General features: G+C 46.2%; 1 protein-coding gene across 1 annotated transcript in view; it reads right to left on the bottom strand.

Annotated features, from left to right (window-relative positions):
* LOC130379812 (cadherin-4-like) overlaps positions 1 to 17852 on the bottom strand; it is a 162613-nt gene that overhangs the window by 10131 nt on the left and 134630 nt on the right. Inside the window, exons 7-8 of the mRNA XM_056586911.1 lie at positions 14446 to 14702; positions 2402 to 2544 (exon numbers count right to left, since the gene is read on the bottom strand). Coding sequence (XP_056442886.1) covers positions 2402 to 2544; positions 14446 to 14702 — 400 coding nt within the window. The remainder of the gene's footprint in view (positions 1 to 2401; positions 2545 to 14445; positions 14703 to 17852) is intronic.

Consider the following 17852-nt stretch of genomic DNA (forward strand, 5'->3'; position numbering starts at 1 on the left):
TTTCCCGAGAGCTCAGTCGACTAACAGCCCACTGGAACATGAGAGACGCATTACTAGCAGAAGCTCACAATGTGGCAATCTCCATCCTCCTCACTTGCTTTCCAAATGCACCAGAGTACCTATTTATTGAATAGATACTAAGGTGCACCTGAAGTCCTGACCGGTAAAACATCCTGTGAATAGTATTCACAGGGTTGTTTTTCCTGTGAATACTATTCTCAACACATCCTTTGAACAGTGTTCAAAGGATGTCTTCTGGTCAGGACGTTCTGACATGGGAGCCAGGTTATTCAGAAGGATAATGGATTATGAGTTAAAGGCTGGGGAGAACAAAAGCCTTGGGTGAGGAGAGAGATGCGAGGTTCACTTTTACTCCGGCGGTGCGTTAACTCTGTTGGCCACCCGGCTCGACAGGTTTTCTTCAGGAAAATCCCACATTAAGCAATGCATTACGGTCGCCTATTCTGGGTTTGCACTGTACTTTGCATCGTTTTAAGCACGTGGTAAAACGCAAACCCAATGATAAACACCCATGTGATTAGGCAACTATGAAAAAAAAAAAGCCCCTTTCAAAGAGCCTAACTCAAGGCCTTAACTTCTTAACTTAAGGTGGACACTCCTCTGGGTACGCTGTGCGTCACTAATGTGGTAACTTGGGGAAGGGCAGCACTCCCTGCATCTTTACCCACTTGAGAAATAAATAGTGTGTTTGTTTGCCGCGATTAGGCTGGTGCCCGCCTTCTTCTTCAGTTGTCTCGGAGAACATTCCCAAAGCGGAATACCTTCAGTTGTCCCCCCTCCACTCCTCAAAGAGGAGTGGAGGGGGGAGGAGTAGGAGGGGAAGGAGGGATAGGGAGGAGACAAGAAGAGCAGGGAAAGAGAGGAGAGCAAAGGAGAGGACGGGAGAAGATTGGAGGAAATATTAGGAGAGAAGAAGCTAAGAAAAGAGGGGAGAAGGGAAGAGAAGAGAAGGGAGGAGAGGAGAGGAGAGGAGAGGAGAGGAGAGGAGAGGAGAGGAGAGGAGAGGAGAGGAGAGGAGAGGAGAGGAGAGGAGAGGAGAGGAGAGGAGAGGAGAGGAGAGGAGAGGAGAGGAGAGGAGAGGAGAGGAGAGGAGAGGAGAGGAGAGGAGAGGAGAGGAGAAGAAGATGAGCAGAAAGGGAGGGGAGAAAATAATTGAATGCATTACGGTTTTAGAGAGACTATGCCCAAAGCGGAATACCTTAATCAGAAATGAAAAGATGATGACCAAGAAAATACCCAAAGCTTCTGAAAAGTTGCCAATCTATTTGTTCTTTAGCAACATTGAATTTATTTTAAACCATGGGGAAAAACATTGTTTGTTTAGCTGAGTATGGCGTTTTCGAATCCAAACTGAAAGATAAAGATGAAAAATGATGAAGGAGAGGGGAGCGTGTCCTCTAAGTTTGTGTTTTTTTATGCGTGGGTGCGTTGTGTGCTTGCGCGCGCGCGTGTGTGTGTGTGTGATATTTGCTTGGTCAGCGGAAAAAGCCAAGCCAACCACAAGATTGATGAATCAGTTAAAAGTAACAATCAGTGACATTATTCAATACATCGGCATCAAGTATGAAAAATGAAGCTGCGGAAAGGTATGAATGCTATGCTAATGTATAAAGTTACGGCCAAACATAAACCAATTATGCTAATGATTCACTGAGACTCATAGGGTGTCTCTAATACTGTATCCTTACTGTGAATATTTACGATAGATCTATTTATGTACACACGATAAACACGGACTGCATTTTATCACAGCAAAATGTTTTCCAACAAAAACAAAGCTGAAACGTCTGACAGGGCAAATCCTTGCCCCTGCTGAGAACTTAGTAATGTGATTCATCACTGATTGGCTAGATTAGTAGTACGTCACACCATTGTGATTTGTACTGTATTTGGAGGTGGTGAACTCTGTTGTTGAAGGTGTTAGTGTTTGCTTGCTCTTAGTGTTTACTTAGACTCTGGATGATATCCTTTGCACCCTGTTCACGTCTGGTACCATCCACATATGAAAACTACACCAATCATTTTGTTTCCACAGAAATACGTTTTAAATGACTGGCCCTGGGTTAGACCCCTCGCACGCATTGGACATTATTGCAGATCAAAGCTTGACAGTGACAGCGATTCATAAATTATACTTCATAAACTAAGGCCACGGGCAATCCTAGATGTATTCAGTTATTTTCAAAGTGATAACGCTCCATGTAGATTTGGTGTGTGTGCTTTGGGCTGTATAATGAAATATGTATGATATCACATTTGGGAGGATACACACCTCCATGAAGAAAACACAAAATAATAACAGCGGCAAGAAAAACAAGAAGAATCCACTCTGTGACATTCTACAGGAAGCCTTAACGCGATAGAAAAGAGCAGAACTCACCACTGTCTATAGCCAGGAACGTAGCCTCATACACGTTGTTCTTCACATAGGTGGACTCCCGGTCCAGGGTTGCTATGGTAACTATCTGACCACTGGTCCTGTTGATGGACAGCCACAGCGCGGGGTCGTTCAGCTTTGTGTACCTGAGCAACAACAATGAGGAACATAAAGGAAACATTTAGCATATCACATAATTCACAATTCCTGTTAGATTTGCAGTTGACATATCACCCACCAGCACATAACCTATAGAGGCTCACAAGAGTCTCATAAATCTAGCCTGACCTTCAAACAGTTTAATTCTTCATTGACTTTTCCCTTCCGTGCCTGCAGCCTACAGTCAATTTCACCTCATTTTCTAAGCGCTGAAGTCAATTACCTCCTCTGTTAAACACTTGAAACCTTGTATGGGTGTGCGGTTAAAGTACGTGTGTGTGTTTATGTGTGTGTGTGTGTGTGTGTGAGAGAGAGAGGGAGAGAGGGAATGTAAAAGAGATATCTTACTGACCATGAATGTTCCAAATACAGTCCCTAGGTTCATGCTTCAAGAATAGATCCAAAAGTTTGATGCACAACACTATCACAGAAATGGACACATAACTATCAATGTGTTTGTGTGTGTGTGTTGTTGTGCGGACCTGCGTCTATGTGTGCAGTGAGTGACTGTACAGCGGTGTGTGTGAGTGTGTGTCTATTTTTGTCCGTACCTGCGACTACGTGGGAATGTGTGTGTGCAGTGAGTGACTGTACAGCGGCGCACGCGCGCGTGTGTGTGCGTGTGTGTGTGTGTGTGTGTGAGCGAGTGGCGGATCCTCTGATAGCAACACCGTAGCAGGGAGCAGCGCGGGGAGACGTCACCGCAGGACACAGATAGAGGAGGAGATAGACGGAACAAAAAGGAAGGAGATAGAGAGAGAAAGGCGGCGAAGGGATCAACTCCCGGAGTTAACCCCAATCTCCCTCTGATCCATTTGCCTCTGCCCGCCTGTGTCACTGCCTCAACGCTATCAGCTCCCCGGCATCACATTACACCTCTCCTCAGTAGCCTGTGCTTTTGTAGTCATACATTTCATTTTCTGTCATCTTGGCTCCTTATCTGCTCAACGGTGCCTCCTTCCCGCTGCAACTCCCAGTTCATCACACCTGCTGCCACGCACGCTTCAATCTCATTCTTGATGTTTGATTTCCTTGCACTGGTAGCCCGGTCCGCCGCGGGGGTGCGTGACATCGGCCATTCCACCGCTGCACGCCGGGGATTTCATATCCCCCCCCAAACCCCCCCCAACACCCATGCAGGTAATCCCGTAATGCAACATGTGTCTGCCTGTGCTGTACCTTTTAGGGCCGTCTAAGCTGAAAGCGGTCTGACCCGTGTCACCGCTTTTCTTTTACCACAGTCACATGCGTCACGGGACGGCTCAAACCAAGCTGTTCAGCACACACGTGTTTGTGTGTGTGTGTGTGTGTTTGTGCGTTTGTGGATAAACGTCTATACTTAAGTGTGTGTACGTGTGTGTGTTTGTGTCTGTGTGTGTGGGTGAACCTCTGTATTTATGTGTGTGGGTGAACCTCTGTATTTATGTGTGTGGGTGTTTGGGTGGGTGAATCACTTTATTAATTTGTATCTTTGTTTGTGTGTGTGTGAGTGTGTGTGTGTGGGGGAATGTCTTTATTTATGTGTGTGGGTGTTTGGGTGGGTGAATCACTTTATTACTGTGTATTTGTGTTTGTGTGTGTTTGTGTGTGTGGGTGGGTGAACGTCTTTATTTATGTGTTTGAGTGTGTGTTTACACATTGATTTTTTTTTTTTACAGATTCCGCAAGAAAATTATAGCTCAGAGGGACGGCATGGGTTGGTAAATGGAGGGAGGATATAATCCCCCCTCCCTCCCGGCCCCCGCCCGGCCCCCGCCCGGCCCCCGCCCGGACCTCCGCAGCGGGGTGCGCTGCAGGACTCGCGGCTGAGCAGCGGCACGGGGTATAGGGATCAGAGGGACGACATTCCTGCACACACACACACTGGCCCTATCACATCTACAGATCTGATAGGGCCAGCAGGGGTGGTGGTGTAGCTGTCTACGTTAAAAGCACCTATGCTGCCGTTATTTTAAACACTGTATCCATCCCAAAATGCTTTGAATTTATTTCCCTAAGAATTGACTTTGGCTACAATAATTCCATTATTGTCATTGGAGTCTACAGACCCCCTAGTGCCCCGACTATGGCCTTAAACAAGATGGCAGAACTGTTTATGCCTTTTACTGACTCAGAACTGATTGTATTGGGTGATTTTAATTTAGATTGGTCAACTGATGCCTCAGAAGCTCTGAAGGAGATGTCCTCTGACATGCATTTTACCCAACTAATTTCTGTGCCCACTCGTCCTAATCTAAAAGACTTTTATAAATCAACCTTAATTGATTTAATTTTTTGCAACAAACCAGAAAAATATATTGCAAATGGTGTTTTAGACTTGGGGATCAGTGACCATTGTCCCATAATATGCATCCGTGACTTGAGGCTACAGAAATGTGGCTCTCGGGTAGTAATGAAAAGGAATTTTAAGCACTTTGATGAGCAGGCCTTCTTACATGACCTTTTTTACAGTGACATAGCAGATACTGTCAAAATACCTGATGTTGATCTGGCCCTAAAACACTTCACCACAGCTTTTAACTTTATAGTTGACAAACATGTTCCCTATAAAAAATGCAGGACTAAGGACAACCCTTGGTACTGCAATGAACTTGCTAAATTGCATTGTTCCAGGAACAAGGCATGGAACCTAGCAAGACAGACCAATGACCATGCCCACTGGCTTACATTTAGACAATTGCGAAATAAATGCACATCAGCAATAAGGAGAGGTAAAGCAGATTTTTATTTACAAAAATTCACTGAATCGTCCAATAGACCAGGTGATTTCTGGAAAGCAATTAAAAGTCTGAAAGGTGAGCGCAGTACATGCCTGCCTGCTAGCATTTTAGAAGACTGCACTGTTTTAACTGAGCCCTCGGTCATTTGCTCTGCTTTTAACAGACATTTTGCTGCAGCTGGGCACCTTTTTGATAAAAATGTCCATACTACAGATCCTCGAGCAGATCCCGGAACACCCCCCGCTATCTCAGCTCCACTCTCTGAGAACAGCCTTAGTCTGACAATATTAGACTCAGCCCAGGTCTGCAATGCCCTGATCAAAATTGATCAAAAGAAATCGACTGGAGATGACAAGCTCGACCCTTTCTTTCTGAAAACCTCAGCTACCGTAATTTTTGAATATATTACTCACATCTTCAATCTTTCCATAACAACTGGTGTTATCCCTTCAACCTGGAAAACAGCTCATGTTCTCCCACTGCACAAGGGTGGTGACACTTATAACATGAACAACTACAGGCCAATTTCAAAACTATCATGTCTCTCAAAAATTCTTGAATCCCTTATTAATTCCCAGCTAAAATCATTTTTATCAATATCCTCTTTCCTGAGTCCATCTCAATCAGGTTTTAGAGCCCGACATAGCACTATTTCTGCAGCCTCCCTTGTGGTGAATGATGTCATTGCTGCCTTGGACAATAAGCAACATTGTGCTGCACTATTTGTGGACCTCTCAAAGGCCTTTGACACTGTGGACCACCACCTGCTTTTAAACAAATTGTCACTTATGGGCTTTGACCATATGAGCCTTCAGTGGTTTAAAAGTTATCTGACTGGTCGCTCCCAATGTGTAAAGGTGGGCAAAATAATATCGCCTTTTTTAGATATTGACAAGGGGGTACCCCAAGGCTCTGTCCTTGGGCCTTTACTTTTTATTATTTATATCAATGAAATTGCCTCCACACTCGCTCCATCTTTATGCGGATGACACAGTTCTATACTGCAGTGCCTCAAACATTGACTCTGCCATAGATTCATTGCAGCTCTCCTTCCACATACTAGAGAAGCAGTTAAGTGACCTGAAACTTGTTCTTAACTGTGCAAAAACCAAATGGATCCTTTTTACTAAAGCTAGAAGCACTGATTTTAACAGCTTAAAACTCTGCTCTACAAATGGTACCACTCTAGAAAGGGTCACCAGCTACAAGTACCTAGGCATTTGGGTAGATGAGAAGCTTGATTTTAAACCACATGTGAAACAACTCACTAAAAAGCTTAGGATCAAATTGGAGACAGACAGACAGACAGACAGACAGACAGACAGACAGACAGACAGACAGACAGACAGACAGACAGACAGACAGACAGACAGACAGACAGACAGACAGACAGACAGAAACACACACACACACACACACACACACACACACACACACACACACACACACACACACACACACACACACACACACACACACACACACACACACACACACACACACACACGCAATCCACCACAGTGGGGAGGTGAGTTAAAGAAATGATAAAGGGAGAGAGAGAGAGAGAGAGAGAGAGAGAGAGAGAGAGAGAGAGAGAGAGAGAGAGAGAGAGAGAGAGAGAGAGAGAGAGAGAGAGAGACCAACCAACAGAGAGACCGAGAGGGTAGTAAAACGAAAGAGTAACAGGGGACACTTGTTATTGGATGTTTTCATTCATGTCTCTCCAGGTGCTGTGGGTACGATTTTAGAGCTTTTATTGAGTGTATTGCGTAAGAAATACTATAGCCATCCGTCAGCTTTACTTGAGTGTAATGTGCCTTGAGAATATCTGTTGTTAGGGGACTTTGCCTGACTCAGTAAGAGACGTTTACATTTTAGACGGCTTCCAGGTCATTTCTGACCAATCAGGGCATCCGTTTCCTGATTGGTTCAGGGAATCCTTCTTACCCATTTTTATAAGGGAGGGGATATTTGACTCTCCAGCTTACCTACAGCACCTGTAATGTTGATCCATAATACACGTGAATGTAATTCAGCTCTTTCCACTGGATGCTAACGTTGCCATAGCATGATCTCTCCATACCTCTTGTGCTGCGTGCTGAGGAAATTGACTGCTAAGCTCTTTCCTACCAGCAGAGGGCGGAATATTCTGTGCTTGGGGACAGCAGACATGAGAGTCCAAGAGAATAAATTGTTCAGAGTGCAGGAAACTGTGTGTGCCATGCAAGTGTGTGTGTGTGTGTATGTGTGTGTGTGCGTTTGAGTGTTTGTGTGTGAGAATGTGTGTGTGCGCGTGAGTGTGACTGTGAGCATGTGTGAGCGTGTGAGTGTGAGGGAGAGAAATTTGTAAATTAAAAACGAAGGAAGCTGGGGCGGAGGGAGGAGACTTGTAAATGAAAAAGAGGATCTCCACACCTTTCTCTGGTGCCTGGACCCATTCAGCTCTCAGAGTCCTCTGTATGATGAGAACACATTAAGTGGCTGAAAGCCGTCTTATCAGAAAAGGCGAAAAGGAAGGCTCTGCTCCGCCGGCCCACTTTAATTAAGTCCACTGAGCAGGCCTCAATGCAGATGTGATACAGCCTGTCATTAAGGGTGTTATCACCCTCACCCCCAGCCCGTTCTCAGTACATTGATGACACAATCCCCCCCCCTTATCTTTCCGTATACACATTTTTATGTATACACATTTGGATTTGGCATATACACTTTTGGTCGTATACACATAGGTGCGTACACCCATTTGAGCCTACACACATTGATAAGCGAATGAAGATCTCAATCTTGTTTGTTTGTATTTTTTTCCAAACACGATTTTTGTACTTTACCCAAAAATATTTTGCTGGAGGATATATTCTTTGATGGCATTAAACGCCAGGATTACTGCGGCGATGGATGATGGAAGGATGCCATGGAGTAGGGAGAGCACACGTAGTGGTTTTGTTTCAAAGATTCCAACTGCCAACAACATGGCTGTGGGCAATTGGCAGCTGTTACGGCATACTTTATAATGAAATGTCATGCCATTTCCATTTTTTTTCCGTTTTGTTCGGAAAAATAAACAGTAGTTGTTTGATTACCCCCAGAGTTTTTTATTTTTTTATTTTTTAAACAAGAACAATCCAGTTGATATGTTGCACATTTATCTTGTTTGTGTGTGCATCTATATGTGTGTGTGTGTGTGTGTGTGTGTGTGTGTGTGTGTGTGTGTGTGTGTGTGTGTGTGTGTGTGTGTGTGTGTGTGTGTGTGTGTGTGTGTGTGTGTGTGTGTGTGTGTGTGTGTGTGTGGGTGTTTCCTCCCGGTGGCTTTCAGCACCTGGTCCTCCCACACAGACTAACAGACGAACAGGCCTGTCGGTCTGTGTAGGAGGCTGAGGTGCGGGACAGACAGACAGAATTGGTGGTAGATCCGCGGTTATCCTCCTCACCAGATTGGTGATATCGGTGAACAAACTGGTGTGCGGGTGGTGACCAGTCCTTTTCAAAGCCGTGACCCTGACGATGAGATATGTATGTCTGGAGTGCGGCCAAGGCGCTCCGGGTAATCATTTATGCCAGAACCTCCCACGCCCCTCCCCCGCTCCCCGTCCCCTTCCTCCGCTGGTCGGCGTTTGCCAGCAGGTACAGCGCAAACAACATCACTCCTCCGAAAGCGCCCCCCCCCGAACTGAAGAGCTGCATGTTACACCTCCGATACACACGTGCCCCCACAACGCTGTCAGTCAAACCCCCCCTCCCCCCCCCCCGCCATCTCCTCCACACCCACTAGCTCACAATGAGCACCTGTCAAGTCCAAACCCGATACTACAGATGAGCTACAACCACAGCCACTCCTAAAAGCCCAGCACCAGCACCACCACCGCCACCATCACCAGCACCACCGTGTCACCACCATCAACTGGCTTCATTTTTTCCCTCTCTCGTTTGACTTTTACAACTCTCTCTAAATCTCTCCCCGGCCGCCTCTCTCCTCCTCACTTGTCCTCACCATCCATTTAAGAAGACGAACAGCCCTTTGTCAGAAGCTCCGAATGGGATCGTAAATTAACCCAGACACACTCAGTCAAAAGTACAAATCTGCCCTGCTTTTTGGGCCCGATGCTCTTAGCAAATACATGTATCAAAAAAGTTGTAGATACTTAGGGAACTTTTGGACAGATGTTTGGCTCATCTGCTCCATAAGCAGTCAGTGCTAATCTCACTAGGGTAACTCAGTTTTTACAGACTTGTCTAATGCAATATGTGTGTCCAGGCGTGATTCTCCACACAACCAAGAGTAGTCCTAGCCTGGTCCTACCAGACTCTCGTACTTTTCATTTGTACAGAGAGTCTGGACCAACTCAATTGACAAACGTTAACTCACTTGAAGGCGGGTGTCTGTTGAAGTTTAAAACGATTGGATCTGCCCAGTGCCACTCTGGATCTGCCATAACCAATCGCCGGGAATCAAGTTGCGCGCATGCTGTAAACAAACCAAACACCATGCGTGAAGATGTCCGTCAACGAGAGCTGACTTTAACGTCATCGTTCTCAGCCGGTCCCTCTGTTCGCTGATTGGACCTAATCTGCCTTCCAAGGAACCCATGCATATGAAGCAGAATGAGAAATGAAAATTGAGCGGAAGTAGGTAGGTGGGCGGTGCCAGGCTAGAGTAGTCCAACGATTTACAGTTTTGCGAGAATAAAACTCTTTTGTACCTGGCCTTCATAGACCTGTCAAAGGCTTGACCTGGGCTATACATAAGCATGTCAAGGCTTTTTGCTGGGCATTGTCAACACATTGCTTCACAGGAAAGTGCATTCAAAGGCTGGGTCTACTGCATTAGGGCAAGCGGGCCAAAGTTGTGAAAACCACCTTCTCTGAATCAACAAACCTTTACTGATGGTTGATCTTTATCTTCTTAGTCTTTATTAGTAGCACGCTCAATCTCATTAGTCCTTATTAGACCTGCCACAGGGGATGGCCTATAGAATTCACTCCACCCCCACAAGGCCAAACGCAAGGTCGGCCTCACTGCTATCACTGGGCTTCACTGTAGCACACTAGACACAAACTCATCTCCAACCTATCTATAGTCAATATAGTTTCCAAGGCATAAAGCACCCAACAAGATGTCACCTTATTGGTCAGGGCTACATACTGAAAGCCCCTGACCTGTGCAACAATCATCTAGAAAAATATACACTGTATAATCATAGACATAGAGGATTCCAAACAGGAACGATATTCAGGTTCTCGCTGAACATCGAGCTGAAGGACTGCGGACCAATCAGGGCTAGTTTCAGTGGAAGGTCGTGGAAGAAGCGATGCAGTAGTTTACATTGAGGTTGATTCTCTGCTCAGCCATGGCCAGACTGATCAGGAAGAGACCTCTTCTCCGCTTCCACAGACACTTGTTCCAGCCGAAGGGCAGACTCTGATGGCCAGGTGGCCTTAAGGTAACTGCGGTAACAAGCTCCAGTCTCACGTCTAACTACAGGGAAAACCTTGTGCACAATAAAGGCGGCAAGAGATGATCTTCTTTTCAAAGACATTAACATATTTTTAGGCATGAAACAAGTGCAACATTGGATGCAGATTGCGTTTGAACGTGTATAGCCATGACCATATTGTGTGTCTTTGGAAGGAATTTGCTTTTCTATAAGATATGGTAATGGACATGAAGTGAAAAAACGAAACTACGCGAAATGAGGAATAGGGAAAGAGCAAGGAGAGAGAGAGAGAGAGAGAGAGAGAGAGAGAGAGAGAGAGAGAGAGAGAGAGAGAGAGAGAGAGAGAGAGAGAGAGAGAGAGAGAGAGAGGGAGAGAGAGAGAGAGAGAGAGAGAGAGAGAGCGGGAGAGAGGGAGAGAGGGAGAGAGAGAGAGAGAGAGGGAGAGAGGGAGAGAGAGAGACCGACAGACAGACAGACAGACAGACAGACAGACAGACAGACAGACAGACAGACAGACAGACAGACAGACAGACAGACAGACAGACAGACAGACAGAATAGGAGAGAGAAGGAGAGACAGAGAGAGACAGATAGAGGGAAGAGAGGGAGAGATAGAGAGGGAGAGATCAAGAGAGAGAGAGAGAAAAAAAAGAGAGAGAGATAGCCACCAGCTGGTGACTTTGGCATCTTCTTCAATTATAATGCACCCCCAATTTAGTCTAATTTGCTGTGAAATTAGCTGGGAAATTTGTTTAGATCTTTTCCCTGGAGTAAAGTGCTGTTTAGATATGGGTCTTGAAATTAGGCAGTGTTAAAGTCATCCATACCCACCCACACATCTTCCAGTCCCAGACCAGGCCTCGTCTCACTTGTCACTCCACTCTGTAACTTTAATGTATGACTGGTTCTCCGCTACACTTTAGTATCCCCACGACCCCCCCACCCCCCACTGTGTGAGTGATGAAGGCAGGACTTAGCACGGCCTAGCATGCGGCGGCAGCAGCGCTGCACGCGAGCCGCGGTATTCTTGGGGGTAGTGTTTCCGTCGGGTGATTGATTACAGTTTTTTCCTATCGTTTTAGGCAATTTACCTAAACCATGTTCACATTCCCTAAACACTTCACACAGTGAGCATACCAGTAGACCATGTGAACCAAACTGTGGTTACTTGCCCCTATGCTAAGATACAAATGCTGGCAATGACGCCTTCTTCCAAATTTCATGGATACCTGCCCCAGTCAATGTTCACTACCGGCAAAACGCTGTGGAACTACAGCATATTTTACCAATGTTTAGATACTCTGTTCAAAACAGTGAACTTTCTGTTCAAAACCTAACTTATCAGTAATTTAGATCACTGTAGATGGAAAGATGCTGCATTTGGACAGACAAATGAAGTTACATGTTTGAATAAGAAAAAATATTTAGTTTATAGTTTATTTATTTTATTTTACAGTAATTTAGATTTTTTCCCCCCTGTGCAGCATAGTTCTTGGTGAATTGGCATGGAATTTTACGTAAAAGCAACACTACATACAATGATCTGTACAAAACACAGAGGATAAGTTTTGCAATGCAAAACACCTGGTGGTCATTTCAGCTAAAGACCTACTCAGCTAAAGACCTACTCAGGTGTTTTACATGTAATTTGTGCCTCGTTGAAAAAGGGCCTTCTTTGGCATTTGCTTTGGACTTCTTTACGTAGTTGGTATAGGAAAATGGATGCAGCAAGAGCAAGAGGCAGAGGCAGAGGAAGAGGAAGAGGAAGAGGTGGAGGTGGAGGTGGAGGTGAAGGTGGAGTAGGAGGAAGAGGAAGAGGTAGAGGTAGAGGTAGAGGAAGAGGGAGAGGTAGAGGAAGAGAGGAGAGGGAGAGGAGCAGCAGCAGCAAGGACAGTTGTATCTGATGAAATCAGAGCAACTGTCATCGACCATGTAATCAATCATGGTCTGTCCATGAGGGAAGCTGGTCTGAGGGTTCAGCCAAACTTGCCAAGATCAACGGTGGCATCAATCGTGAGGGTTTTCACACAAACTAACAGGTACTATACAGTATTTACAGCATTCTGACTGATGTTTGTGATTTGTTTCTGGATCATATATTACGTACTTACTGTATGTAATTTGCATTACAAAAACTGAAAATTGTTATTCTCAGTTTCTCATAAAACACTTACAGTATTTACTGTATTTACAATTACAGTACATTTACCACACTCAATTGTGACATATTTTGTGGGAGGTAAACCGACATATGAACACTGTCAGCAGATACTTGGCTTGGATTGTCATACTGTAATATTACAAACTTTATTACTGTAGTCCAAAGAAGTGTTTGTCTGTGTTTTTTCTCTTTTTTTCAATGCAACACTACAGGAAATCTATGCCAAACTGGAGGACACAGCAACATTTTATATATGCAATTGGCAATGCTTCAAGATGTTAGTGTTTTTTAGGTCATAGTGTTCTGAGAGGAAACATGTGTTAAGTTATGGCAGCATTGTTTGTGGTGTGGTTGTTGTAGTGCATTTTGCACCAAAGGTTAACAGATATGCAGAGGTGTGTGTCTCTAAAGCCTACTGTGTTAAGTGATAGGGAAAAGTGACCATAGTATGGGTACATGACCGAAAACGATAGGAAAAAACTGTAAACGGATTTGCGGCGGCGTTTGAGCGCGGCGTAATGCAGTCGCAAGGAGGGTCAGGCTGTCAGCAGGATGGAGCCAGGGCCAGCTGGACACTAAAAGGGTGGCTTCTGCTGCACGTCCACAGAGGCTTTAGCACACACGGAGAGAGAGAGAGAGAGAGAGAGAGAAGAGAGAGAGAGAGAGAGAGAGAGAGAGAGAGAGAGAGAGAGAGAGAGAGAGCGAGAGCGAGAGCGAGAGAGCGAGAGAGAGAGAGAGAGAGAGAGAGAGAGAGAGCGAGAGAGAGAGAACCCTGCAGGTGAAATGAACGCTGCCTCAGCACTTTGGGGTCGACGGCCAGCTGTTATTATTTTTTTCCTCATTCTCTCCTTCACTCCATATAAGTGTGTGTGTGTGTGTGTGTGTGTGTGTGTGTGTGTGTGTGTGTGTGTGTGTGTGTGTGTGTGTGTGTGTGTGTGTGTGTGTGTGTGTGTGTGTGTGTGTGGCCGTGTGTGTGTGTGTGCATGTATGTGTATGTGTGTATGTTTGCGCACATTCCCAGGCTACCTATAGAATACACACACGCACACACACACCTCTGATTATCCCGGAGGGTATCACTCCCTATTAACCCTCTTAACCCCTCAGTCAAGAGTCCTGCACTGGCTCATAAACCTGGTACTACAAGCCCAGTGCGGGACGGGCTGTGCCAAGATATGGACACATCCCCTGACCTCTGACCCCGCGTCACTACAACCGTGGAATACATCCAACGAGAGGGGGGGGGGGGGGGGGGGGGTCAGGGGCATCTCCAGCCGACGCACATGCAGACAGATACGGGTACAGGCTTGCGAGTGGGGTTATTAAAATACGAGGAGAGGAGTGGGAACTCAAGGTTCCAACTGGTTAATTAAGTTCTGGGGCCCCCGGCCGTTGACGTCAGAACATCAATACTTCCAGGTGCCGCGGGTTTGTCGATGAATTAACGCGGCAGAATGTGCTGCGGTATTATACACAAGAAGGAAGTACGCAACGGGGGGGAGATCAAGGTCCCCTGCTCATCGGTGGGCTGCAGACCGATAGCTCCACGCGTAGAGCCTGGGAGACCCCCGGGTACCTGATGATCTGCTGCATCTGCAGGCGGTCCGGGTCGGTGGCGGAGAAGGTGGTGAGGCTGGTGCCGGCCGGGACCCCCTCCTCGAAGCGGATGCTCTTGGGGTTGGTGGGGAAGTAGGGGGGCTCGTTGATGTCCTGGACGGAGATGGTGACCCCGGCGGTGGACTGCAGGGAGGACTGGATGCCGCTGGCCAGGTGGGCCTGGTTGGAGACCACCACCGTCAGCATGAAGGCCCGATTCATCTCGTAGTCCACGGGCTGCAGGGGGGGGGGCGAGGTAGGAGAGAGAGTGTGTGTGTGTGTGTGTGGAGATCAAAGCATGGACCGCACAAATGTCTGTTGTGCTGCGGAGTGGAAGATATCTTTGTGATGACAAGCAAAATGGAGCCGACGTTGAGAACTTTCTCCCAGACACGATAATACAAACATCAGTCCTCTCCTAACTCTCGGAGAATGTACTAAGTTGAGGACACATTTATTTCACTCAAGCTAGAAAAACAAATCTGAAGAACTTCTTCAGGAATCGATTCTAATTTCACACTTTGAGAACAATTCAGAAACCCTTCAAAGTATTTGAACAAGTATAACAACAAGAAAAAGTTGAGTTGTGTTATGATATCGACTACTTCTTCTGGAGATCAAAACATGGTAGTGACAGGTTGTTATAATGTGTTAAAACTTATCATAATGAAGATAATGAATGGGTTCTTAATAATCTATAGTTGAGCTGGACCGTATAATATGCTTCAGCATAAGACACGAAAAGAAAATAATAGCAATATCCTAAATTAATGTTTACACAAGCCAGCCTTGAAATGAACACAATTAAAACACCTCCATACAGCAACACCCCCTGAGGACTTCAGGAATTAAACATCTGTGTGTGCATGTTCCTGTGTGTGTATATGTGTGTGTATGTGTGTGTGAGTTTAATGATGTGTGCCAGTCATGGTCCATGTTGGGTTTGGGCGGGCTGAGCGTAAGCAATAGTGACATCTCGGAGGACTCACAATACATTATTATTATTATCATTATTACAAAATAACAAAATGTTTTGTGCCTGAAGGTATCACGTGCACATTGGCTGCTTCCGACTATACTACTGAGGCTGGTATGGGCTGGCTTACAAGCACATAAACAAGATATTGACTTCCCAGCACGTCGGAATGTATCAATGTTATGCCTGCATCAATGCTATGAACAAATTGCGATGATGCCGCCCATCCCCCAATGCATTAGTTAGCATGCATTTTTAATTACGAGGCTCAGAATGAAGGTCATTTGATGGGATGCGTGTTCAGTGTCTATGTGTGTTGGAGGAATGCATGATTGTGTGTACGTCTGCGTGCCCTCTGTACCAACCCTCGGTCCCCAAGAGGCTGACGATGCTGAAGGCTACATACAGCAGCTTTAGATTGACCTGCAACACGCATCCCCCGACCGAAGCCACGGGGACGCCCTGCGGTGGGACGCAGGTGTGAAGAACAAGTTCACGCCAGATGACCTCCACCCCTCCGTCATGTGAACCACTGCACTCCGTCACCGACCATAGCAGTGCTTCACCCTCTTCGCCTCTTCGATTGAAGGAGACATTTCCGACATTTCCGCCGTCCCACCCACTAGCGCCCCCAACTCTTCTGCTTTTCCCTTACATTCATCGCGACCCACCTCGCTCACACGCCGCTGTTTGTGTATCTCAATCCTCTTAAATTCACTTCAGTTCACTCCTCCCCCTTCCCTCTCTCTCTCTCTCTCTCTCTCTCTCTCTCTCTCTCTCTCTCTCTCTCTCTCTCTCTCTCTCTCTCTCTCTCTCTCTCTCTCTCTCTCTCTCTCTCTCTCTCTCTCTCTCTCTCTCTCTCCCCCTCTCCCCCCACAGTGTCACCCTCTGAGTTTATCATAAGCTGTGATTTACATATCTTAATGACTCATTCCAACTGAGTGGGTGCATGCGGTTTGTACACAGACAAACACACACAGAGGCACGCACACACACACACACACACACACACACACACACACACACACACACACACACACACACACACACACACACACACACACACACACACACACACAGAGGCCCGCACACACAGAAACACAGAAACACACACACGTACAAACACACACACACACACTTGTTTGTGTGCTGTATCTAAAACCGCTCCCTCTCACTGGGTAAAGGCTGGAGAGCAGTATCATGCGCTCCCTGGAGATGCTGGAGAGCCGGCAACATGTAATGGTGAGGACCTCCGCCCTTGTTTACAGAACAGAAGCACATCCCAGGTTGCGGGGCGGGCGGGGGGATGGGGGGGCCTCGGGGGGGGGGGGGTGGCTGGCTTGTCAGTCCCGACGCGTTGATGTTTCTCCTGCCAGCAAGATGCCGAAGGTCCGGGTAAACAAACCCAAACAACAACAACACACACACCTCCTGTGCGGCTCGGCTTTAGAGCGAGTGCGCCGGTGTGTGTGCGTGTGTGTGTGTGTGTGTGTGTGTGTGTGTGTGTGTGTGTGTGTTTTTTTTCCCACCGTCAGGTGAAACCGATTCCGTTCAGTCGACATGCCGGCCACGATTCCCCCCCCGCACTAAATTCGTGGGAGCATCTCTGTTTGCTCCGATGAGATTACTCTGTTTGTTGCTTTGTTTTTTTATGATTGTGTTTGTTCTGTCCCCCAGAGGCTCCTCTACTTCCTCCTCCATTTTATATGGCTTCCTCACAACCTTGCACGGGTCGCTAAGGAAGTTTTGCATCAGCACGCTAGCGCAGAGGAATGGATTATAAAAGGCAGTCATCTAGAGATAATGAAGAGAAGCAAAATGCCAACGCTTCAGGGGCCTGGGTGTGGGCGGCGGGGGGATGGGGGGGTTATTGTAACTGTTATTGCTGTTTTTTTTATATTATTATCGTGGTATAGGAGATCTAAACGGCGAGATTGAGACAAATGGAGGGAGAATACGATGGGGACCTGAGGGTCAGATGCATAAAATAATGTAATATGTTATAGGTTTAAGCATAATGATGTCAGTAAACAAACAAGGGAAGAGCAGGGTACACATACACACTCATACATAAATAAATATTGAACACCGATGCACTATGATAAGTCTTGCATAGGCGAAAATGCAATATTCCCCATTTTGTATTTGTTAAAGGTAAGCAGACGAGCGTGGAAAACAATGTCTTGCTTGTGTTTAACACGACCATAGCAGGTTGTGACAAGACAGCGTTTTGTTTCGGCTGCCGTTTACCAGAGCAGCTAAAGCCTTATCAGTGCATAAAAACCATTGCCGTTGTAATTGAGAAATCAATAACTAATTTGCACCAATGGCCTCAACCGCCATTGTAGCAGAAGTCTAACATGCTGTTTGAAAACAGCCACAGACAGTCCTCCCCATTGATCCCAGAAGCT

This window comes from Gadus chalcogrammus, chromosome 1 (genome assembly GCF_026213295.1).
Source record: "Gadus chalcogrammus isolate NIFS_2021 chromosome 1, NIFS_Gcha_1.0, whole genome shotgun sequence".
In the NCBI taxonomy this organism is placed as follows: Eukaryota; Metazoa; Chordata; class Actinopteri; order Gadiformes; family Gadidae; genus Gadus; species Gadus chalcogrammus.